Source organism: Aulonocara stuartgranti, assembly GCF_965226115.1.
Source record: "Aulonocara stuartgranti genome assembly, chromosome: 20".
NCBI classification, from domain to species: Eukaryota; Metazoa; Chordata; class Actinopteri; order Cichliformes; family Cichlidae; genus Aulonocara; species Aulonocara stuartgranti.
In genome coordinates, this window is record NC_138956.1 from 3,405,645 (window position 1) to 3,431,294 (window position 25,650).

The 25,650-nt window shown below is 38.2% G+C and overlaps 1 protein-coding gene across 3 annotated transcripts; it reads right to left on the reverse strand.

Annotated features, from left to right (window-relative positions):
• Positions 1–403: 403 nt before the first annotated feature.
• Positions 404–25,577, reverse strand: stat6 (signal transducer and activator of transcription 6, interleukin-4 induced). Of its 3 annotated transcripts, none has more exons than XM_082519595.1 (22): positions 25,106–25,577; positions 13,815–13,960; positions 13,540–13,684; positions 13,141–13,221; positions 11,945–12,113; positions 10,245–10,345; positions 9,832–9,980; positions 9,068–9,184; positions 8,786–8,953; positions 7,823–7,910; positions 7,615–7,737; positions 7,352–7,444; positions 6,309–6,512; positions 6,140–6,234; positions 5,926–6,059; positions 4,287–4,436; positions 4,130–4,193; positions 4,006–4,050; positions 3,362–3,397; positions 3,116–3,178; positions 2,514–2,600; positions 404–2,412 (listed from the first exon to the last, which is right to left on the reverse strand). In XM_082519595.1, exons 2-22 carry the CDS (start codon positions 13,946–13,948, stop codon positions 2,385–2,387), a joined length of 2,274 nt encoding a protein of 757 aa, XP_082375721.1. In that variant the 5' UTR covers positions 13,949–13,960; positions 25,106–25,577; the 3' UTR covers positions 404–2,384. The 3 variants fall into 3 exon arrangements, with proteins under 3 accessions (XP_082375721.1, XP_082375719.1, XP_082375720.1); XM_082519593.1 differs by lacking the exon at positions 25,106–25,577 and adding an exon at positions 16,362–16,435; XM_082519594.1 differs by lacking the exon at positions 25,106–25,577 and adding an exon at positions 16,362–16,434 and having other exon boundaries at positions 4,130–4,190.
• Between the last annotated feature and the right edge of the window lie 73 nt (positions 25,578–25,650).

Here is a 25,650-nt window from a genome sequence, read left to right on the forward strand (position 1 = left end):
TACCTTCCCAATCAAAATGCCATTGCTTATTTTTATATTTAAAAGAAAATCTGAAAATTATTAAGTTTCCAACTCCTGTTTTGTCTCCTTTCTTTTAGAGTAAGTGTAATAAAAAGAAATACAGGATTTAGATATATGCTTTCAGTCAGCATAGACCAATAAAGCAATTCTTATATTTATACAGCAATCGTCATATAGTTAATAACACACTTCTCACTCCCAAACGAATCATTTCCATAAACAAATCAGATGAGATTGTGTACCTCGAAAGCTGTAAATCATCTGTCCGCAGCTGCTTGTACTGAAGAATATTTTCCACTGTGCAGTGATAACTCATGGATCTTGACTTAAGGGAGAAATGACCAATTTCTTGTAAATAAATTCAAACAAATGTTTTTGACTATTTACAGAAAAAGTGAAATTTTATTTGTCTCCACAGTGAAAGACTATAAGGATTGTAGTAGTATCCCCAGGGTGATATAAACAAAAGTCACTCCACAAGATATGAAAGGTTAAGTATACATATAACATCTGTTCTCAACATCCAACACACACTGTTATGTGATAACATGCACAGCACTGGCAGTGACGATAGGTAGTGCTAAACTTGTTGTAAAAACATCTTTTATGGGAATGACTGGTTTGGGTTAACATTCAATCCATATAAAAACAGCCATAATAAAATTAAAAAAAAAAAATTAAAGCTCGGACAAGTGAGAAAACACTATAATGTGTCAGAATTACCGTTAGGTCCATGGGCGTTTGTACAACAGCACAATGTTTGTAGTTTTGCATCTGTACTCCACCCCAGGGGTTTCTAAACCTGACAATCAACATGTGATTGAAGTGCAGATTTTCAGCTTTAATTCAAAGACTTTATCAAAAGTATTGCATTAAATGATCAGGAATTACAGACTTTTATAGAATATTACATGGCAAACCCTCTGCTCTCATCTAAAATGCTGCAAAACAGTTTAAAATAGTGTTTCACATTGCAAAGGGACCCAAAGCAAACTGCTAAAGCAACCCAAGAGTTTGTAAAGGCAAAGAAAATAGGCTATACTTCAATGGCCAAGTCAACCACCTGATGTCAGCCCAGTACAGCACGATTTTCCTTCCTGTTAAGTGCAGAAATTTTAGTTTATCTAGTTATTTTTAAGCCTCTAAATGTCAGTACTTTCCCAAACTGTTAATGCAATATTTTTGTTACACCCCTCCATTTGAAGCTACAAGTCTGCACTTCAATCACAACTTGAATATGTGATTTAAAAATCCCCCATGGTGGTGTACAGAGGCAAAACTACAAAGATTCTATTATTGTCCAAACGTCTATGGATTTAACTGTCTGTTTTCCTGAACTGCTTACTTAATAACATTATTGTTGTGCTTGAAAATAAAGGGAAATAAGGGGAAATCGGTTTGAAAATATATTTTTACTTTGACTCTTCTTTGGTATTTTTTTAGTATGCTTGGGCCTTAAAAAAAACTTAAAAAAACACGCACAGTGGCACAAAGTTCGTTGAAAACAATAAAACTAGAACTACTAAGTATCAGCTGACATTAAACAAGAAATTGTTTGATAGAACAGAAAACACAAAATTGAATTTTTAATTGACATACAGTAGATCTAATATAAACTTTGCCCATCACCCTTCATAACTTCTGACATTTTGCGCAGTCTGTCAGTGTTGTGACAGTCTCACAGTCACCACTGCCAGAAAAGGTGTTTATTCCTTAATGAGTATTTACCATGCGCTATATGCAGAGACTAAATGAATAATATACTGTGAGAAAAGTGAAAACACAAAGGGTTACATACAATGTATGACTAAAATAGACCAACATGCAATATACTCCAAACACTAATAAAACAAAATCCCCTGGTGTCTTAAAGTCCACTGGCCAGCAATGTCATGTGCCCTTGCCCTTTTTATACCCGCTGTCACACTTATAGCCACTGTTGGAAAAATGCTATAGTCTGTACAGTAATCCAAATCTTTTCCTAAATACAAGCAAAGAAACACACACACACAACAGAAGAGAAAAGAAAAGCAAAAAGAAAAGACATTAACAGACCTGCCACTAGGCAAGTTCTTGTTGACATGCACACAAAGGCACAGATGGCTGCAAAAAAAGCATTTTTGTTCTGGTTTGTTCTCAGTTTTACTTTGGATTTAAACTGATTTTCTCCTCTTTCTTAACATGTTGAGCCCCAGACAAATCAAGTTTGTCTCAAAATCTTCACTGGTCGTAGTCCAAACTTTAGATGTTGAGAGTCAAGGAAGAGAATCTGCTCAAATGGTGGCACGTTTGTTACATGACACAAGTCTGGCTTCAATCTCTAGCCGGCTTCTTCTTTGCACAGCCCACAGGAAGACTCTAGATTAATCGTAAAAGTTCAAATCTGGTAGCCTAGAAAAAGAGAGCGCAAGCGTAAGATGTTACTGTCTAATAATCAGTCACCATTGCAATGGATGTCTTACAGAAATTAACCCAAAAAAAAAAAAACGTACATGGGTTCCAGGCCAGGAGCTGTTGTTGCACCATCTATTATTTCATCAGAGAACTCTGATGAGTTGAACGGTGACGGGAACTGTTGCCTGAAAGAAGAAGCAATAGTTAAAAACCACAAAAATAATAAAAATAATAAAAATACGTATAGACCGCAGAAATCCACGATATAGATTCACAGATAAATGTGCGATGTAGTGAGTCCATGAAAGATGAACCGCGATGTGAAGCAGGAATACACGCACATGTATAGATGTTTATTTCCGTGGCACCGTTTAATGTAAATAAAATGTTTTCACATTTTATTTACATTACACAGACTGTCAAGTAGCATCGTAAATGTGGTACACAACAGTGTGTTTCCTGTAGATATGCTGTTTTCAAGACGCAATAAAGAATATTCAAACAAAGTTGTTCACATTTCAATATTTTTTGTGCCCAGAATCTGAATATCTGATCATTTCTGATAATTTATAGATATTTATGTTGAAACAGGGAGTGCGTGGTACGGAAGTGAAATATATAGAGTTATCACATTATCACTGGTTAATATGAACAGATTGCTCTAAATGAGATTAAAAAAATGTGTAGGCTTGATACTTACATAGAGAAGCTACTCTGTGAGGTTTCAGGCCCTTGTAGTATAGGTGCTGGGGCTATAGGCTCCCTGCAAATGTATGTAAAATGAAAGGTAAGAACACAATGTGAAGCAAAAGGAAAGTCCAGATCAGTAGAAAAAAAAAAACAGTGGGTCAATCAGTTATTTAAAAGAAAAACACTGAAAGATTTAAATTAAGTAATTGGTGTGGATGTTGAGTATAAAAGAGAAATACATAAAAGCAACACTTACACATTGAAGCTAGAGTGAAGCGAGGGCATGGTATCCCTGGACATACAAAATAAAAGCACATAATATGAAGTGTAACCAAAGTCCAAGATAGCGAAACAAAAAAGGCAAACAGTCCAACAGCACAGCTACTGCAACATTATCTTTTCTAACTATTAACAACAAAAACAAAATGAGACATGAAATGAAACATGATCTGTCATAACTGAAGTATATTTTCTAGATTTGAAGCTTCAGTGCATTATGGCATTAAGCATAAATCAGGATGTTTAATTACACCACCTAATGTGATATTTATGCCACACCTACCTTAAATTAACAGTATTGTTCATTACCATTAATGTTAAAATATAATTATTGTTGTTATCGATGAACCTTCAAATGCACTGTTTTATAAAAAAACATATCTATCTATCTAAAACTTCAATAACTTTTAGCTTTAAACACTAAAATGTTTGTGTTTTCTTATTTTCATGACAGATGACCTCATAGATTTCATTGTAAGTATAATTGTGACTATAAATGGGTAGCATTGGCAGCAATTACACCTTTCATGTAATTGCTGCCTGTGCTAAACGACTCTTCCTTAAATAGCAGAGCTGGTGGTATGGAAATACTGTACCAAAGACTGTACAAGTGACACTCACATGTTGAAGGAAGATGGTGTACTGGAAGTTGGGCGTTGGGCATCCCTGCACACATAAAAAGATACACACACATACACATGACATGTTCCCTATATGTATTAATTTGTTATGAATAGATCCTTACATGCCGACTTTAAGTTGGAGAGACACAGGGATGTAACCCTCGTTGGTGGACGACGTAGGCTCTGCTTCAAACCACAAAAAAGAGGTTAGTTTTTTACTTTCACTTTCTTTTCCTAAACTGAGAACATATGACTGTCTTTGTACAGGACAACCATTACCTGTGTAGAATTTTCTGAAAACGTCATGTTTAGGAAATTCAGGATACAGATACGTTATGTGGTCAATGTCGCGGATGCGGTCCCCGAGGCCACGGATCTCAAGATCTCTCTTGGTGAAAGGCTGGATGTTTTGGATTTTTTGTCCTCCATCTGGAAAAAAAAGTTTGATCTGTCACGTCATGTTTATAACCGCCAATTGCAAAACGAGTCGAAATGCAGTGTAAAATGCAAATATTTTACTCAAAAGTACTGGCTGCCAACAGTGCTACCCCTCAGCCTCCTAGTAGATGCACCTTTGGTACAAATTTGAAAACTGTAGGTGATTTTCTTGAGGTCAAGGTCACTGAGATTCAAGCTTGTCAAAGATTTTTAGCAGGTGCACATAAGGAGCTTGGAAAGAAAGTGACTGACTTCTTTAAGTTTCTTGAATACGTTTCACCTCTTATCACCTCTTATGTTCTACAACCAAAAGGTGGAGAATCTCAGGTATTTCAACCCTAGTTGGGGTTATCTCTTACGAAGGTCACTGACCCACTTTTAAATCCCATCACAAGGTAAAAGCGTGGGTCATTACTGACAGAGATTTTGGGTGAAACCCCTGTGAGATAATGCCTCACCCTATCATGTGACCTTTTGAGGTCACCTGAATGCAAGATGTTCTTCTTGCACTTGCACTTTGGGAGGAACACCCTTCAGTATGAAAGGGAATCAGGAAAACTAGTGGACCACCTCTTGCTTTGACATGAGAGGCAGACAGGCTCAACATAGAAGAGCAGGTGAAACCACTGTGAGAACTTGCATTATGCTATCACGTGAACTATTGAGGTCACCTGAAAGCAACATATCAGTGAAGCTTGAGACTGCATAGTAGGTGGCAGAGAGTTGGTGTCTTAAGCCACCTGCTCTGTTTGATGGTTGTTCACAGAGAACACAGATGCCCCTGTTTCACTCCTCTTTCAAACCATCTGTCTTCTCTGTCCAAAATTTGAAAACTGGCATCCTCGGAAGAGTGGCCTTTATCCTTTAGGTCAGTGTTCATTTTGACAGCAGATTTTGCTTTCGTTTTATTCATAATCTTTTGACTAAAATGTCATTTAGTTTTAGTCATAATTTAAACATCTAAATTGTTTTCAGTCTGGTTCTCGTAGACTAAATATCATGGAGTTATCCTAGACTAAATCTGATTTCTGTGTCTTATTTTCCCTGACATTAAATGTGAAATGTGGTCACATGTCTGCTATTCTCTTATAACATTTTGATACATTTTCGTGAGAAACAGGGAGCACCTGTTTCTTGGCAGCAGATCAGACGTGTGCATCTAACCTGACTCCACAAGGATTTAACGATTCAATCACTTCCAAACTTGTCCCGCCTATGTACACAACTTAATTAGTTCTGATTGGATCCCATGACTCAGGAACATTTTCATCGTGTTTTTATTCATCGACAAAAGTGTCATCATAGTTTTTGTCGTCGTGCATTAGTTTTTATTTAGTTATCGTCTTATTTTTGTTAGGAAAAAAAAAACAAGTTGTTGACGAAAACTATGATGGAAATTATTAGTCAAAGAGATTAACATTGCTTTAGGTGCTGAGATAACATTGAACTGAACATTAACCAGTGGTCTGTCAACACTTACTTTCAGTAGCAGACACATAAGCGATGGTGATGCCTCCAATTTCTGAGTCACTAAATCGAAGCAGGAATGTTCCATTGGGCCTGTCTTTGAGAATCAGGTGGAGATGCTGCTTCCCAATAAAACCAAATATCAGCCTGTTGGAGCAAAACACTGTAAGCTTTTTTATCACAGGCTATTGACATTCACTGGTGAAACAGCAGCAGAATCTTCCTACCCTTCGCTCCAGTAGGTCTTCAGGTGTTTCTTGGTCAGCTCCATTACTCCCTCAAACCACTGCCAGAAGGTAAACGGTCGACCTGGGAGAACCTCCTGTAATGTTGAAAGGCACCGTAAGATTTGTGGGTCAAAGTGACCTGTGCCAGCAAATATAAGCACATGCGAACCTTATTAAACTGGGCCCAGGAAACCATCATGTTGCTGAAATCCTCATTAAAGTCGGGCTTATCAAAGACCTTCTGTGCCAAGAAGTGTTGGTTGTACTGGTCCAGGTTGTGCTGCGTCCCAACCTCAGATGTAAATTTGCTGTTGAGAGTGTTGTACATCATCCTCCACGGCACGCGGTCCGGCACCACAAAGGGTACTCTGTCCTGATGGCAGTGACATAAAGGCTGATAAAGCGAAAACACTGATACACATATTTTTTTTTTAAATTTGTGAGGGGACGAGTAAAACCAAATTTAAAATGGAAAGAGAAAAAGGAAAATATATAAACGCACTATTATGGATGTTAAATGCAGACTTTAGAATTTTGGTGAACTGCGTTTATTCCCTCATGATAAATGTCTGCTATTTATTTATGTTCTATTTTTATGACACTTCAGAAATGTGCAAAATTAAAAAATGGTTTAACAGGAACAAACTATCCCTTTATGACATATACACTACAATGGGAAAGTACAAGAGGAAAAAAAGAGACCTCTACTCATGCTGGGCTGTAGGAGGCAGCATGAGAACAGGAAACAAAAAAACTCCTCTGCACAGAAAGCACAGAAATGTCCACAGTACAACATTATAGAGCATGTGACCAGCAACAGGGTTGGGTAGGGGATGAGGAGTAATCCCAGGCAACACAGCAGCCATCCTGCCACTGCGCCGACTCTCCAGCGCGGGCCCAGACCCGCCTCGTGTTCCCAGGAGCCAACAAGCATCGAAGGCATAAAGGATATGCTGTTAGCTGCTGCTTCTGCATTTGTGCATTTTATAAGCAACAGTCACCTCCTAACAGCTGCCTCTGTGTTTCTTCCACCGCAAGGGGAAGTTGATATAATGCCTCGCCAGTCCCTGCTGAATTCCAGTTCAGGGGTCAAGTCGAGAGTATGAAGCACATATTGTATGTTGTAGCTTTCAAACACTTGTAACAGCAGAAAAGACAAGCTGCAATACTAAATGTAAAAAGGAAAAATCAAAAGAAGAACTTCACACTTACTCGCTCAGAAAATGCACAGTCCCATATGATGGTGGCCACAGCATTGTTGTCTTGACTGCCGTGAACAATAACAACCACTGGCTGAGAGATCACCTGTAATCAGACATGTTACGTTACCCGACCCCTTTAAAGTCACCATAACTACACCGTATGTGTGCTCAGCATGCATTCAACAAAACAGATCATAAGTTAGCAAAACAACTCAAGTCAACTGTGTAATGTGAACAGTTAAACAACAGTCAGAATGCCGGATAGGGTCAAACCTGTATCCTGTACGGAGTCTCACAGCCTGTGATGTTGATCTCTGAGGAGAACAGGAGGGCAAATTTCTCCTCTGTCACAGACTCTGATCCTTTTCTGTCTGCTCTCTTGATTTTCTTGATGGACTGTTAAATCAAAAACAAAGTTTGCATTTCCCAACGATGCTGAACGTCAATCAAATATGAGCTGTAAATGTAGACCCGCACATACCATGTTTCTGAAGTTGGAGCATGTGCTCTTGGTGGCTGCGTTGTGTTCTAGGACGGCCGAATTGTTGATGAGTTCACCAACATTATCACTGCAGGTAACATCATTTTATTGTCAGTTATTTCCTCATACAAATACTGGATAGTCAGTACCTTGATATTAACCACTTAAAGTTTTAACCTCTGTAGTTAATTTGATTTAATTATGTGCTAATCTACAAGATGCTAAAAAAACAAACAAGATCGTGACATACATCCTGCACAGCCTCAGATCAAATTTACACAGCAGAAATGCTTGTTGACAATATGAGGTGTTCAGTGTTAACTAATAAATCTAACCAAACAGCTGACTCTGTTGTTAATGTTACTGTAGATAAACGCTACAATTGTATAGTTAGGCTTACTCACACCTTTGCCTTTCAAGTAAATAATAAATGGTTGCAGCTGATTTCTGTTATGTATCTACATTATTGTGTTAAAATAATGTGGGAAATAATTATTTTAAGAATTTTGGTGATTTTAATTTAACTGTGAACACAACATTTAAACTTTAATAACAACACAGCAAATAACAGGAGCTTTAGAAGAGCTTTGAAAGTTAGGTGTGAATGTTTCCTGCCAATTGTGCTATAAAGAATAAGAAAACATGCCCATAGTTTCCACACTTCCGATGTGGGGAAGATTGCAACATCAAGTACATGTTAGATCTTGTCCCATGCTCTGTTTGCTCTGCACAATTTTCTGCAGGTTCTTTGTGGCCTATTTGCTCTGTGTGGCACCTTTGGGGAAGCAGACACGCAGACCTACGCCTCTTATGCATCCATGACAGAGACAGAGAGCAGAGGAGAGACCCAGCGATGGAGCTTGATCACAGTTTTTATTTCTTCCCTCACAATTTGCCACAGTGAGGATATTCTGTCAAAGTGTGAGGGGATTTCAGATTCCAGCCCAGAAACACACGACTCACCCATGTACATTTGCCAGGTTCCTGGCCTGTATTTCATTAATGATCTGCGCCTTCACCAACACAGGCTTCCCAGGAGCTACCTTCTCTCCCAGCAGATATCGCACAGTTGTGGAGAACTTTGACTGTGTCTTTATCACCTGTGGGGGCTGCTTGTCCACTATAAGAGAGCTGAAAGGGTTACAGAGTTAGACAACTGTCTTCTTCTTTTTTAAAAAGGTAATAAAGTGATTCCTTTACACTGCTGTTTGTGAGACAAGAAAGGAAACAATGGGACTGTGCTACCTTTCAATCAAAACCTGCACAAGTTGTGACAGCCCTTCCTGGAGCTCCGAGGTCAGTTCCCCAGTCAGCATCAGCTCTTGTCTCAGGTTTCCATTCATCCCAAGAAGCTGCTCAGCCCTAACAGAGAAAGTATAGAAAGAAAGCAAAAACACAAACACCCAAGCTGGTAAAAAATGCAAAATATTTGTTTAATAATTGACCAATTTATACATTTATAATTCATACAGTCATTCTCCATCAGAGATTTTTTTTCTGTGTTAAATAAGCTGAAATCTGATGGAGTCATTGGAGTGTCCAGTAAGTGGTGGTAAGAATTGGTAAGTATTCAAGAAAGTGATTACAGTTGATCCTGAGGAGGGATATAAAAAAGGACTTGACTCTAATGGTAGATTGGAGATCACCAAATTCATCCAACTGCAATCCATCCAAAAGTTCTAATAATTCATATTTGAGCAAAATGAAGACTGAAACAACAGATCAAACCAACTGCCAGGCCGACTTTGCTACATCTGGATACTGATCAATAAAGTTTTCAAATAAATCCAAAAATCACTGAAAATATGCAGACTTCAAAAATCCATCTCTTAAACGAGAGTGCGGTATGTTACTGGATTGTGTGCATAAAGGTGCCCTCTTTTTAGTGTTAAACTTGGAACATAAAAACAAGTGTGTCAAAGACACCGAATCATGGGTTTTAACCAGGACGGCATAAACCAATACCACAAAGGCTGTGAGTACAAACAGTGGAGTGGTGTGCAGCTCACCAGGTCTGCAGGGGGCTGAGGTTGTCATCAAAAGGAAATCCTATGGCTGCTTTGCGCTGCTCCCACCTCCACTCGTTCAGCCTGTTAAGAAATCGGTTCTGGCAGATGCCCAGCAGCTCCATAGACTCCTTCAGCAGCTGTGAACGTTTCTACAAAAACCAGAATCCAAACACATTGCAATTTGATTATTAACTGAAAACAAGTAATCAAGTAATAACTGTTTATCTATTAACTACCAGTATATTTAAATGAGCTGAGGAACATCAAAAAATCAAACAGGTTTAATTAAACGGGATGAAGATCTCGTCTTGTTCTTTGGTGTTAATAACCTGAAAATTTCTAAAGACATTTAGTTTAACTTCTCTCGAGGATGCCAGTAATGTTGATGATGGTAACATAAGCCCTTGGCTCACCGTGGCCATTGCTTGTATATTGTACTCCAGCTGTTGGATGTGAGTCTGAAGTTTCTTGATTTCTGCATTTGCAGAATCAAGTCCATTCTGCTGGAACGACCCTGTTAAAACAAGAAGCAACATGACATGTCGAGTCTTTCCTGCATTGTTGGGAAATGCTGCTTTGCTTTAAGTTAAATAATAAAATGGAATTCCTGTGCTGTACGTAGAAAACGTTTTTTTTTCCCTCAGAAACAAGCTTTCTGGCAAAGAAAAGATTGCACAACCTAAAGGTGAGTTTCTTTTGACAGACTGACTTTTATGTTGGAGACCTAAAAAAGGGTCACAGAGGGTTGGAGCCTATCGTAACTATCACATTGCAAAAAGTGGGGCGCACCTAATGTCTAATGTTTGAATTATGCCTAAGTGAAAAAGCCACATTGTAACCCCACTCAACACCCCACTTATTCAAGTTTGGATGTATGCGTTTGAAAAAAACGTTTGCATAATGCTTTCTTTAAAAAGTGTAATTTCAGTACGGCACATGAGTACAATCAAAGGGTTTAACTGCATATGTGTGTTCATTCATTCTGAAAAACTCTTGTTTTTTCTCTTTTGAATGTTTATTATCAGTCATTATTAAGACAAAAGTATTTTTATCCAGTTACTTGAATAATAAAATGAATAATTGATAGATTACTCTATTACCAAAGTAACTATTACTAAAATAGCATGCAGCCTGTTTCATTTGCTCCAACTTTTTCTTACTTTTTTCTTTGTCCTTTACGTCGTACTCTAGACTGTTCAGCTGTTTTAATAGCTTTCTTATCAGAAATATAGAACAGATCATTTCCTTAGGGATTAGTATTCTGATTCTGATTAATCAGTAGCTGCAGCCCTACAAACAAAACAACCTTGTGGTTCCAACAGCTTCACTGCTTGAACAATTAAATGCATAATAAAAAATGATATCTAATCATACTTCTTTGAGAACATCATGCAAGTACTGTTTATGATGAGGGTCAAATGACCAACATTAAACAAAAAGCACCACCTAGAAATCCTTTGGTAGTGGGCAGCACCTCCTCTATTGATCATTCAGTTTTATTGGGTCTTCAAAAAGTGAGTGAGTGCTTCACATTTGATCTTACTACATTAAGTCTTGTATATAATTAGACAAAGCTTGACCTCAAAAACGGTTTGACACATCAAATCAGATAAAGATAAAAATAAATATCACTAGCAACATCCCCAGACAATGGGGTTAAGGTATCTAAAAAAAACAAAAAAAACGCCAACATCCACGTAACTGTGCCATCTCTACTTATTCTGCTTTGAAAAATGATAACATCTGCCACTTCCTACTGAGCAGACCAGCTAGCGCTCCATTCGCAGCACCTGGATTTTTTTAATTCATGTCGCCGCCAGAGAATGATCTTCTAAATAAAGTTTTTATGAAAACTCTTTCTTTTTCAAGCATTTAAAAACAAATCCTCCAAAAAAATTAACAAGTGGAATTAAAATAGCTGAACAGACTCAGAAGAAAAGGAAGCAGACAATAAAAAGAGATTATGATTTAACCTTGAAAAACAGGAACTCTGTTGATGTAAGCTGTATTTTTGCCGTTGAAGTCTTTTGGCAGTTATTACTGCGCTCTGACTGCTTACGGTATCTAAGGCATGTAATCATTCATGTACTGCTAAAGGAAAACATGCGTTTACCCTGTGAGTGTGCACTCTCAAAGTTTTGCCTCTCCCAGTTAAGCTCCTCTTGTATCTGGTGCATCTTTTTTCGGATCTCCTGGACTTCGAGCACCTTCAGGACCAGTTCGTCCACGTCCTGCTTGGACATATCGTTCGTCGGGTACGCTGGGTACTGTGCAGGGGAGGTCTATAAACAGAAAAAACATTAAATGGACTTGCAAAGCACCACAGCTTGACCTTTTTTGCTTTTGTGGGTTTTTTTACACAATAGTTTACACAATTAAACATAAACTGTATCTGGTAAACACATCAGCTTCACCTGGTTCCCCCTGAGATATAACCTCGTGGCTTGTGACTGCCAGCTATCACCAGTGTATTTTTATAAGGGTAGAAGTAAACTTGAAACAATGATGTCTTGTGGGGATTTCTAAGAAGAGCTAAGCTGTTTTATGTTGCAATATGACATATTTGGAAATGCAAGTTAGATTTGATCAAAAACACAAGTATCAGGTCAGCATGAATTATGACTCATGACTCATTTTCTTTTATATAAAGAAAATAATGTTGTTTTTTAAATAACTACACAAATTTTATTGCCACTCATTGCATAAAACCAATGCCTCTTCTGGTAGATAATTCCTCTACCTAACAGATATGAAGTTCATTAAGGAAGATCTGTAATCAGACACCTATCTGCTTTCGTGGGTGTTAGGCTGTTTTTCTGTTCTTAAAACCGCTCGCTCTCACTACCACTTTCCCACACTGTCAATCTCAATAATGAAATAGTTACTCTAGTTCAATCAGAGGCAATCAGCCTCCACTTAAATCTGTGCTCTCTGCTTCCTCCCCCCATTTCCACCTCACCAACTTGCCACACCTGCAATAACACTGTTCCTATTGACAGACTCAAAGATGCTTTAATATCAAGGATTTGAACTGTTGCTACTACTGGGGATTTACGTTTCAGCAGGAAATCTATGCAGTGGGTACGTTGTAATCAAAAACCCCTATGAAACCCTAAAATGTAACCACCCTGGAAATATAACAACACGTCTGAATAATAAGGAATAATAATCACAGTATCAACATAAGGACGAAAACGAGAGATCGCCAAAATAGGCAGAATTGAGGTGAGGACGTGGAAAAACTTGAGGGATAAATACGTTTGCCTTTGGAAAAAAACTTTAGTTAGACTTAACATAAAAGGGACTTACTCCATTTATCAGAGCCCTCTCCTGCCTGAGGAGGTCTCTGACCATCAGTGCAAACTTCAGTGGCTGCTGGTGAAACAGTTCCTGTAAAATAAGCAAATAATACCACTAATTATAAGTATGCAATGCAATAATGAATGCAAATGATATCAAAGACAATGCATTCCTAACATGTATGTTGTAGCAGCTTTAAGGAAGTTTCTAAAGTTGTCATAAAGTCTACCAAGGTTTTTGCATTCTTCAGAAGTTTGAAGTCCAAGCAACAAATGCTGCAGAAGGTTGAAAAATCTAAACAGGAATTTCTGCAAAGGTGAAATTTTATGGGTGATGGTAAAGCCCATAAACTCAAATAAAATGTCACTTTCTTTTTTAAAAAACTGATAGTTTCTTTGGCTTTATTACCATGTGCCTGCTCATCTGCATCAGCTTCATCTTCTCGACAACATTGGCATTCTGCTGAGCAACGGATTGCATCATGCTGATACCCTGGTCCAACAGAATTTGAGCTTGACTCTCTTGCTCTACCTTTTCCTGTGAAAAGTCCTCCCTGTGAGAACACACACACACACAGTCCCTTATGAATAAACACATGCAATATTTATTAAGAATAAACATGCATAATGTGTATATATAAACTATACAAGCATGTACATGTACAGTATGTGTGTGCATCATACCATCGTTGGTTCTCTATCCATTCAGATATGTAATGCCTGACTTCAATCGGGAAGGTGTTTGGTGGATAGAGGCTGCTGACTGTCTCATAAGGCAGATGCTGCAATATCTGAGTCATGTGGATCCACTGGGCCATGATCACGCAGGGCTAGGGAGTAAAAAGAAATTACATGTTTCTAACCTTTCCCATGACTTTTTTTTTTTAAACACAGTGGAACTAAACAGCGCATCTTTCTGATTTAACAGCATATCAACATTGAGGTGCTCCTTCATTCACCAGGAGACGCTACAGTCTGTAGTGTTTGATTTGATTTTTTACTCTAGATGTCCATCCTGACACAACCAAGGGAGCTGTGCCTCCTCTGGGATCAGACTAGAGAGCTTTTCCTTGTTAGGCTAATGTGTTAACCACTGCTTTATGGGTCCAGAGGGAGAAAGAGAATACAGATCAAAATTATCTGAATGTTTGTCAAAGAGACAAGAGCTGGAATTTTTAGGTCAGCGTCACTCTTTATGGAGAAAAGGTTAGGTTTTTTTAATTTATCACCCAATATGATTTTCATCTCTATACATACATACACATGCAGTATGTAACACTGTTCGTGTTTTTATAAACAAGCCAGCCATTGCTGTGATACCCCTTTAGCCCTAACAACCATCTGTTCAGCCAACTCTGCAACATGTGCTGAAAGCAGGCCTGAGCACATTTAAACAATGAGAAAAAAAACTCTGAGCTGCTCTGTTGACACCATATTTTATTTCCTACCTATCACTAGTCGCCCTTCGCTGCATACCAGACAGCACATAAGCAAAACAACAGTAACTGTGAATCTCTGTGATAGGCCAGTATTGGTTGGTCATACTAAGGATCCACTGAATAGCATAACAAAGCAACAAATTGATTATTTTTAATTAATTTGTAATATCTGCAACAGATATCAGAGCTCAACTGCGCCAGTAGCAAACATGCACATACGCTGTTCATAAACAGTTTGCACAGCTGCGGAGATACAAATGTTTTTAAATGATCCTGCTGGGATCAACCAACTACAGTCTAACCGCACGCTTGTTTTTCTAAAGCTAACATGAAAGTCAGACAGTTGACCATAAGTTAAACTTTCCGACTGGCATGTTGATGAGCCGTTTGATTTTCACTGTAATACAAAGCCTTGCATATCTTTTGACAGTAATACTGTAATTATGTAAGTTGAAAAGGATTTCCTGATTCATTATTAATGTAAGTTGGTGGAAACATGAGTCACCTGTTGTAGGACCTCTCCAACAGAAATGATACGCTTTTTAAGGCGGTGTGACACAAGCAAGAAAACTGCCATTCCCGAGTCACGATTTCTGTTTTGTAACATTGAGCAACTTTTTTTTAAACTTTTGTATCTTAACTGACAAAACAAAGCATTGAGTAACAGCGTTTCCACCGAGCGAGCCAGAATTCCTCAAATCCAGCAACTATCACTCCACAGCTGCAGAGATTAGTGAGTGTGCACGTGTGTATTGAATTGCGTTTGCAGTGTTACATATTCACATGTATGTTTTTGCATTTTGAATAGCAAACTTTTGACAAAGTGCACTGCTTCAAGAGCCTCTTTAATATAAAAAAAAACCCATCAATTTTTATTATGTTGTAGTCTCACATTTATCTTTTACTGAAAATGTAAAAAATGCATCATCTCAGTGTCATGGTCCTGGGCCATGTGGGCCCAGTATTCTTAGTTCCTTGTATTTTTGTATTTCGTTCCTTATTTAGGCCATGTTTTCTGAGTTGCCCTGTTGTGTTGTTCCCTAAGTGTTTTCCCTTCGTGGCCTTTACCCCCTGTGTGCCCCTCTGTGTATCTGTGAGCCCTCGTCTCTCCTTATGTTTTATTCCATGTTTCCCCAGCCCGTTATGTCTGTTTTCCCCGTGCTCTCTCTCCTCCTGTCTGAACCTCTGTGCCTGTACATGTCATGTTCAGTTCACCCCGCCCTGTCTCGTTATGATTATCAGTATCACCTGTGTGCCCACTTTCCTCGTTTACCCTCTGTGTATTTCTGTCTGAGTCTCCCTCTGTTCGGCGTCGCGTTCTCCCTCATGCCGTGTGTGGTTCTCCCCGTGTCTTCCGGTATATGTTACTTTAGCTTTTCCCAGTTTAGTGTAGTTTTGCATTGCTTTTGTATCATCGTTATTGTTTATCACCTGTCAGCAATAAAGCTGCATTTTGAGTTTATCCCCCGTGTCTGTGAGTTTGCAATTTGGGTCCTCATCCTGCCTGCCACACGGCCGAATCATGACACTCAGTGTTGTGGCACTTTTCACCATGCTATCAAAAGCTTTGTCAAATATAAACAGCTTTTCAGATCGTTATCTTTAAAAATGCCAGCATGTTAAAAACAGTAACTGGCACAATCACAAAGGCAAATGTAGAAGTCTGTCTGTGTGCAGACATTTTGTAAACACAAAAACACAGCAATGTAGCAAAACACAGTAATAAAACCCAGTTTAAACATGGTTGTAATCTAAAAGCTTATCCGTAAAACTAACAGAATTGACTTGTTACCTGTTCCAGGAATCTAATTCTTCCAAGTCCCGGCATTCTTGTGGACGTTACGTTAATATGAAACACCCACGTAAACATTGCTGTAAATCTGACAAACCCCATAAAACCCACTCCTTCCCTATAAGGACAACACACACCACTAAGGATGAGTCATAAACAGCCAAAGGAACACAACAAGAGATTCAAAGCTGTTGATCTGATACAGACCAAATAAGATCCAGCAGTAAAAGTCTATTCCACAAAAGTGCCACTCCTCAGGTCACAGAATCCCAACATACTTAGGTGCCATGCATCATTACACAACAATGCAGCCAGTTTTAATGTTCAGAAGAAACTTATCATGTTAAGAGTTTTAGTAGAGACCAGCTCACTCTAACCCGACACGATCATTTAGTCTTTATATGCTTATGAAGACTGCAACTACAGATATGATGTTTGATTTCCCCACTTCACTCATGGTCGGAAAATGTATGGTAAATGTAATGTTGGATCCTGTTAATGCTGACACCAAGAAACCATCTATGAAGAGACGTTTATAACAGTAAAGGACTTTATAACTTTGACATAGTCCTACATGAATATGATTGAATATTACTAGTCAGATGATAGCAAATCGGTTGATGAATAAATGCACAAAGAAGCCGACACAATGTACATGTTTAATTTGAATTTTTACGATAAAATAGAAACAGCATAACAGAAATAACTTCAATGTACATGTGATTTCGTGTTCCTAGTCCCTCTGGTTGTGCTGTAACATTAGATTTGGGCAACACAGAACCCAAAACAGCTCAGAGGGAAAAACCCTACAGGCTGTAATACAGGGCTTTCTGCTCTTGTTTCTTGTGTTTTGACTGAACTGGTTCTAGAGCTATAATTATGTAGGTGTATGCAGGAGTATGAAAAAGACAATGGAATTATTTGAGTCTTTTCCTCTTGCGTTGGCCCTGTGTTTATATACTGGGTTAGGGCTTTTGTAACGTGGCTCTTTGTTGTAGCCAAAAGGCTGATTTGTTCGACAGTTTTCACTGTCAAGCAGCAGTTTATAACAAAGTTCTTATTCTCTCAGTTATCTAGAACCTTGCCGTGCTATACTTGCTATACTGGTTGGGTTAAAGATTAGACCCTAATAATGACTTTGTTTGAGTTTAAGTGTATAATCCATCACTATCTTAGCCTTTTCCTCTTTAAGCTGCTTAACAAACATAACTGAATTACTGCCAAGTCAGAGGGTTGTAAAATACAACACCGATGTTTAAGAAACAACTGTCGCAGTCAATCAAAGAATAGCATCATAGCATATTTGTCAGATTACCAATTCAGGCTTTTAGTGGTCTCTGCAAGTTCCTGCCCCTTATGTCACTAGTTTGTAGATAGACGTGGAAACTCGTGCCTGCCTGCCAATTCCTTGCTTTCTGTGCCTACATTTTCTGTCATTTATTTAACATTTTTCCATTAAAGAACACTAATCGGTTTGTTTTTTTCAAGACTGTGCATGTTTGTATTGTGTGATTACACAATATTATTATACTAGCGTTATCTCAACATCAGGAGCCTGTTGCACGTACATCCCTCTGATGTGCTGAACAGCTTTCCAGCATTTATCCCCTGAGAGTAACTCAGAATGATTAAGTTTCTCCTGTCACTATTTGGCCTCACAAGTTGACGTAGATGACAAAACTGCAACAGGTCCGGCTGAAATCGTTTGCCAGGCCAAATATTTACTTCCTATTTCTATGATAATGTCTAATATAGGCTAGATGTGAGTGGACGTGTCATATCATGGGAGTTTCCCCAGTTGGGAGGCGGGGGGATCTACAGTGTGGAACAAAGTTAAAGAAAGAGATCCCTTAAAATTGTCTTCTAACATGTAAACTTGCTCATATTATTCAATTCTACACAGATTATTTTATGGGTTTTTGCTTTTTCAAGCAAATCTTTATCACGTGGCTACAGTATTATTGTCTTTTCTGGTTGCATTTTCATAAAGTTACCCAAAATGTGCAGCATAGAGAAATCCCCCTTAAACGGGAGCACTGCATGATCAGCAAATGAAAACAGTAGTATTTATCTGACTGGCACGTTTGCTGTGAAATGTAACAATTTAAACGAGAATCCATCAGGACATGTTTTGTACTTTATCACTTTGTATTACTTTTCCATATTCATTATTATTATCAGTTAATGCATTATTCAAAAACCTTGGCCAGTGAAGGCTTGCAGTGTTTCACAGACTACGCTGTCTGCAGACTGCCCTGGTGAATTCAGTCAAAATACGAAGGATGACAGACGCACTGCTACACAGACACTGAGAGAAAAAGCATTTCTGCAGAAGCTCATTCGCATCTTGTTGCTGTTGTGTTGTTGGCCAAATGTGTCACCAGGTCAAGGTACGCTGTCATAAACAAACAGTGCCATAAAAAAAACCTTTTATTTTCACAGCTCAACGCTTTAAATTGTGTAATAAAAACAAATATTCAGCTTTTCACCAGGGATACAATATATCTATTTTTTCTGAATAAACATTACTGGGTGAAATAGGGAAAAACCCAGACCTACCTGAAGACCTTCTGTTCATATCATTATATATGATAAAATCTGTTACGGGGTAGTCAAACCATAACTGGTCATTTTCCACTGGCATTCTCAGAAACCAATGTGGGGAAATTTGCTTTTCTTATGCGACTGTTTTGAACTCGAATCGAATTATATGACTAGAGAAAATCCTATAATTTGGCTCATGGGAAGAAGAATGACTCCTTTAAGCCTTTTCGTTAACTTCACTTTCTAAATACACACCCTTCCTAACACAATCTCCTACCACTGAGAGTAAATAAAGATTACTTCTAATTATTTCATCATTTCAATTCTAAATCATCCATTCAATTATTCTGTAAAATGGTAGAAAAAAACAAAACATCCCATAGAAGGTTAAAAATCTTTGGAAAATTTGTTTTGGTGATGAATTCAATTTAAGTCTGAAACAGCAGAGCGACTCATCAGTGATCCAAAGTACCTCCATATTTCAAAAACGTGTTGCTACTTTTTGTCTTAAACAATAGCAAATATAATATAATATAATATAATATAATATAATATAATATAATATAATATAATATAATATAATACTGCAGAAAACACACTCAACCTTTACTTTTGGTGACTCATACATATCAAAAAAATTCTGACTAATAGTATGAGTAACTGATGAATAAAATCAATTGATTACTTGATGAGTTCAAATCAACATTCAATTCTTGAAAAGCAAAAGTGAAATTGCTGCTGAGTGATATTTTTTATTACAGTTTCCAGAAGATTCCTACGGATCTACAGTTATAACTATAACCATTCAGAAACAAATCCTATAAAACATCAAGATCGAGTCTAAATTTTGTTTGGCCAATGTTGAGAGCATTGCCAGAACTCGAGCTGCTCCGCAAGTCAAACTAGATGATTTCCTAACATTGTGCTTTATAACTGGTCATGCCATAGTAGAGTCATACACAAATGGATCCACGCATATCTAAAAGAGACAGAGAATCCCCTTGAAGCCTCGACATGTTCGCCATTTAATCTCTTAAGTGAACTAGTGAGTAAATATACAAAAAAACATAACAAGTAATGATTGATACTTATTTAAAAACATGGCGGGATATGAACAAATACACTGAAAGTAATCCTATACTGAGTTACCTAACACCTTTTATAAATTATCAGCACTTTACACCTGGAATGACAAGTGCAGTATTTCAGAGATAGTTTGGCGCAGGAATACGTGTGGTTGGTGATTTGTTTAATGGGAATGATTGTATTTCTTTTGAGCAGGTCCAAAAGAAATATGGAATACATCAAATGGATTTTTTTGCATTTTTACAGGCCCGTCACTTAATTACTTCAAGTTTTGATACTTTACACAATACAATGCAACTAGGACCCATGGAAAAGTTCTTTTTACATTTAAATGCAGATAAAAGTACTATAAGACAGTTTTATAATACAGTGTGACAGTGGCAGAGAAAAGGACACTAAAAAAACTGCTGGACATTATGAACAATGCTGGGCATCCTCTGCACACGGCCATTAACAACCAGAAGAGTCTGTTCAGTGACAGGTTGCTCCTCCCCAAGACAAGAACTAACAGACTTAAAAACTCCTTTGTCCCACACGCCATCAAACTGTTTAAATCCTCTCTGGAGGGGAGAGGGAGGGGAAACAGGAGGACAAAGGAGGGGGGAACAACTAAGCTGTAGTGCCTCTTCACCTCACTGTACAATACCTTGTGCAATACTTTTGTAAATAGTCAATGGTGCAATAGACCTCAATACTTGAAATGTGCAATTCACTTGTATTTTTATTTTTATTCCTATTTATTCTATTTATCCCCTTCGTATATTTTATTTATATTTGTCTCTGTATTTATATATGTGTGTGTGTGTGTGTGTGTGTGTGTGTGTGTGTGTGTGTGTGTGTATATATAATATTCTGTAACTGTAACTTCTGTCGGTGCTGTGCTTTTGGAAACCGAATTTCCCAGAGGAACCCACCCGAGGGATTAATAAAGTTCTATCTTATCTTATCTTATCTAATATTGGAAAACTTATCAGGAGTTGGGAGGGAGACCTCCAGTGTCATTGTGATGATCATGCCTGGAGCGAGTGCATACAGTCTGTGCATTCTTTATTCCTTAATAATAGATTTAAAGAAACACAATATAAAATTTTACATAGATAGTATAGAACGCCTACTTTTCTGAATAAAATTGATCCGAGTAGGTCAGCACAATGTACTAAATGTAAATCTGCGGTAGGGCTGCTCGATTATGGCAAAAATGATAATCACGATTATTTTCACTGAAATTGAGATCACGATTATTTGACGATATTTATTTAACCCTTTAAGATCTACCATAGAACCAAGTCCGCCAGAGCTTATAATATTTTTTTTACATGCTGTAGTGCCATTTGTGGGAGCATTTCAAGTTGCTATACATCAATACAACTGTTATAGCCCATATTTTAAAAATGTGTATGTATTAAGTCCATAGTAACTACATTAATTGCAAAAAAGTGCAATAAACTACAAAAAAAATTGAAAATCGTTTTTGTTTTTTTTACATATATTTCTACTTGGAGAAATTTAAGAGGTTTATCCCTCAAAACTTTAAATACAAAAAAGTTGCAAAAAATAGTTTACAACAACAGGAAATTTATTTTGAGTGTCTTCATAGTTTTATTTTTGGAGATACAGCAATTTTTATATACACTGCAGGAAAAACAAAAAAACAATCCTATGATGCAAATTTGCAAAGAATGTGCATGTGCATCAAAATAAACTATTTCCAGCAGTGCAATTCGAGTTCTAAGGCCTACAAGTAAAAAACTACATTTTCCGGGAAAATGACTTGCGATAGTTCGTGTTGACCTCTTTTTCAATGTGGGAAGTGTTAAGAACAGCTGATCAGATCGGCAAAGCGTGTTTCTGGAATATTATGTTTTTGTTCCTGCAAGCGCTTTTTATGCAATTTTTGCAAAGCTATATGTGGAAGGAAACCGTGACCTAGGACAAGCTGATGGCATAAGATGTAAGTACAACTCCTCTGGTTTCATATGGAAAAAAATTTATTGTGCTAGCTTAGCGGTTCAGGTTCTACAGGGATTTAAAAATAGTTACACAAAACGAGCATGCTGCTCTGACCGGCTTTAAAGGGTTAACAATAACAATGTATTGAATAATGACTTTAAAAAATAATATAAAATAGTGTGCAAATACTGATAACAGTGCAAATGTTTGCAATAAAAGAAATAAATGAAAAATGTAAACTTTGCAGTGTTGCTCTGTGGTGCAGCTACGACACCATAGCAAAGTTTACACACTGTGTCTACTTGATCCATGTCTGACTCCGCGAACCCATAATGTTTCCACACCACTGAAGTTTTTTTTTTTTTTTACCTCTCTTTTCAACCAACGGCAGTCCACTCCTCTCCAAATAACTTCTGCTTAGCTTTCTGAGCTTCCCTCGGGTCCTCTTAATTGTTGTGACGCGTGTTCGAAATGCAGAGCAGTGCGCTTGATTTGCCACACGGAGCAGCGCGAGAGTAAAGCATGAGGGAGGGGCTAATAATCGGCTCAGTCATTTTTAATGATCGTTGAAAGCCCAGATCGTAATCATGATTAAAATTCGATTAATTGAGCAGCCCTAATCTGCGGCGGGGACCTACTTGCACTGTCTTTGGACTTGCTCAAAAATTTCAAAATTCTGGCTCTGTGTAACAAAAGAATTAAAGGGTATACTTAAAAGCAGAAAACAAAAAGATCCAGCTCAGTATTTATTGGGGCTGCCAACTCTGAACAAATTTCCAGATAAAAACAAATATAAACTACTATGTAAATTATTGTTCTTGGCAAGAAAATGTATTGTTTTCAATCGGATCAACTGATCAACTAATTGAAAAACCACCAACAATAACTCAGTGGTATAAAGAAATCTTTAGAGTCCTACAAATGGAAAGACTGAGTGCAAAACTAAGCGGTAATGACAATATCTTTTTGGATATATGGCGCCCTTTAATGATGGATTGGATTTATATAGCGCTTTTCAAGGCACCCAAAGCGCTTTACAATTCCACTATTCATTCACTCTCACACACTGGTGGAGGGAAGCTACAGTTGTAGCCACAGCTGCCCTGGGGCAGACTGACAGAAGCGAGGCTGCCATATGGCCTCTAGCCAACACCAGTAGGTGAAGTGTCTTGCCCAAGGACACAACGACCAGGACAGAGAGCACAGGGATCGAACCAGTGACCGTCTGGTTACAGATGCGCTTCCCAACCCCCTGAGCCACGGTCGCCTTACCTGACGATCTGAGTGAAATTATACAAACCCAACCTGCCATCGGCAGCCCCACTCCGATGGCAGGTTGGGTTTGTCAGGGTTTGTGACACAAAAACAAAACAAAAACAAACAAACAAACAAAAACCCAAAACAAAAAAACAACAACACAAAAAGCAAACCCAACCTGCCATCGGAGTGGAGCTGCCGATGGCAGGTTGGGTTTGTCAGGACAAATGTGTAAATGGGTGGTAGACCCAATTATTTACTATCTACCATACGGTATTAGTTTTATATGTCTCAGACTGCTTTTTGTGTTGTTGTTTTTTTGTTTTGGGTTTTTTGTTTGTTTGTTTTTGTTTTTGTTGTTTTTGTGTATCAAAAAAAAATCAAATAAAGAGATATTTTAAAAAAACAAAAAACTAGATGATGGCAAATTACTTTCAAGATTTGTTTCTACATTACGTTCTGAAAAAGAAAAGTTCCAGTATACATACCAGCCTGGCAGACCAATATCAGCTGGCCAATACATCAGTTAGACTCTACTAAGGAGAATCAAAACTAGTTTTAAATGCTGAATGTGGCATTTCTTGTTTCTCAGCCTGACAGCTAACTTCACAACGAACTTAACCAGGACATCACAACGAAAGCATTTGCTTCCCCTACTGACCAAGCAAACCGTATCTTTTGAAGCTAAACGCCAAATCATCCTTTTTCTGATAAGTAAGGCTAAAGTTTCCTGTGCTTTAAGTGAGATCACCAAAAATTACTTCCCCAGCAACTGAAAAAATTGTGCACAAAGCTGAAGTATAACATGTAGAGTGAGCAAGGCCCTCGCTTTTGACACAAATAAGGAGAGATTTCTCCTCCAAGGCCAACACAGATTATGTTGTGTACAGCTCAGACAGACGCAAACATAAAAGCCAAGAAAATGCAGAAGAATGTAGGGAACAACCACTTTTCCATGTGCAAAAGCAGCTCCCTCTTTGCAGCTTATGCTTGGACTCTTTTGTGTGAGTGCAATAAAATAAAGGTTGTAGAGTCACACACAACAGTCACACAAATCAAACTATTTGATTTGAAAGAGAAACCAAGAGACTTCCGCTTGTTTCTTTCGTGTACTGTGGGAAGTAGTGGGGAGGACTCTCATGTTTCTAGGACTGCTAACTGATGGCGAGTTTATAGTGTGAATCATTTTCATGATTGTGCCCATCTGCCTGCCAGGAGCGCTGCCTTATCTCTGAACATTTGCAGGACATATCCTTGTCAGCTACAAGGTGTGTGTTGTTTTCACAGCGGTGCCAGGCTGAACACTGGATCCCTGCCAGAGTAACTATCTTTAGTTATTCTAAAGTTATTTTAAAGACTTAAAGTGCACACTTGCACGCAATGGAAATGCTGTTTTACTAGAACTATAATATTTGTGAGATGTCATAAGATTACTGCACTAGATGATATGAACTTGATGCCTATAATTATTTCTGGTTCCATCCAGTATAAGTGTTGGTGCCACAAAAACGGCACACATTTTGGAGTAATGAGGGTACAGGATGAAACAGTTGGACAGCAAGGCATGAAGGGAGGGACTAAGGTGGCAACATTCATGCTGCCTTGATAATTACATAACTCCCTTCCACGTTTCGTAAAAGACAAGTATTTACCAAATACTTATTTATAAGATAAAAATATATTTTAAAAAATCATAATCACTATTTTGGTGTTCAAAGAAATAAAACGTGACAAAACTGCGACGTAAGGCTGTGTTTAAGGCCAACGGACGTCCATCCTGCCTGTTGTTACACAAGCAAAACATGACAAACACTCACATCCATTACGCGCGATTCTAGGAACTGACACGGTTTCGTGGTGAGCGGAGATAACACCAGCAGAATGAAACAAGGCACATTGACGCTTACCTTCGGCTAAGTAGAGAACTCAAAACATTGAAAAAAAACAATAGCTGCAGCTCGTCGCCTCTTCCCCCTCTGCTGGGCTTACGAGTCCACCGAACAGTCCTACAGAACGTGCCCTTCTTCCATCACTCAGTGTCTCGATGTAATGCTGAAGCTGAATTCGGAAAGCTGAGCAATACGCGTCGATAAAACAGAAGAAAACGGAACTTTCGGTGCCAGCCGTTCGCAGCAACTTTTAACAACGTAGAAACTAGGTTAGACTCACTTCCCTGTTACGCACGAACAGAGGAGCGCGCTTTATTTCCTGCCTTCAAGTTCGCACATGACCTGTGTGTACTGTGTGTTTGCAGTTGGACAGCTACCAGGGCTGCTGTATGATTCACAGCGAAGTGTTCCCAAACAGGAAAACTGCTCTTTTTTTCTCTTCTGTTTTTTTTAGTCTGGGACTCATGTCTGTCTCGTCATTGCCGTGGAATTTAGGCTACGTGAATTTTTCACTGTGTCTGTGGAAGACCGCGATAGGGGGGTATACTGCTGCCTCGGTATTT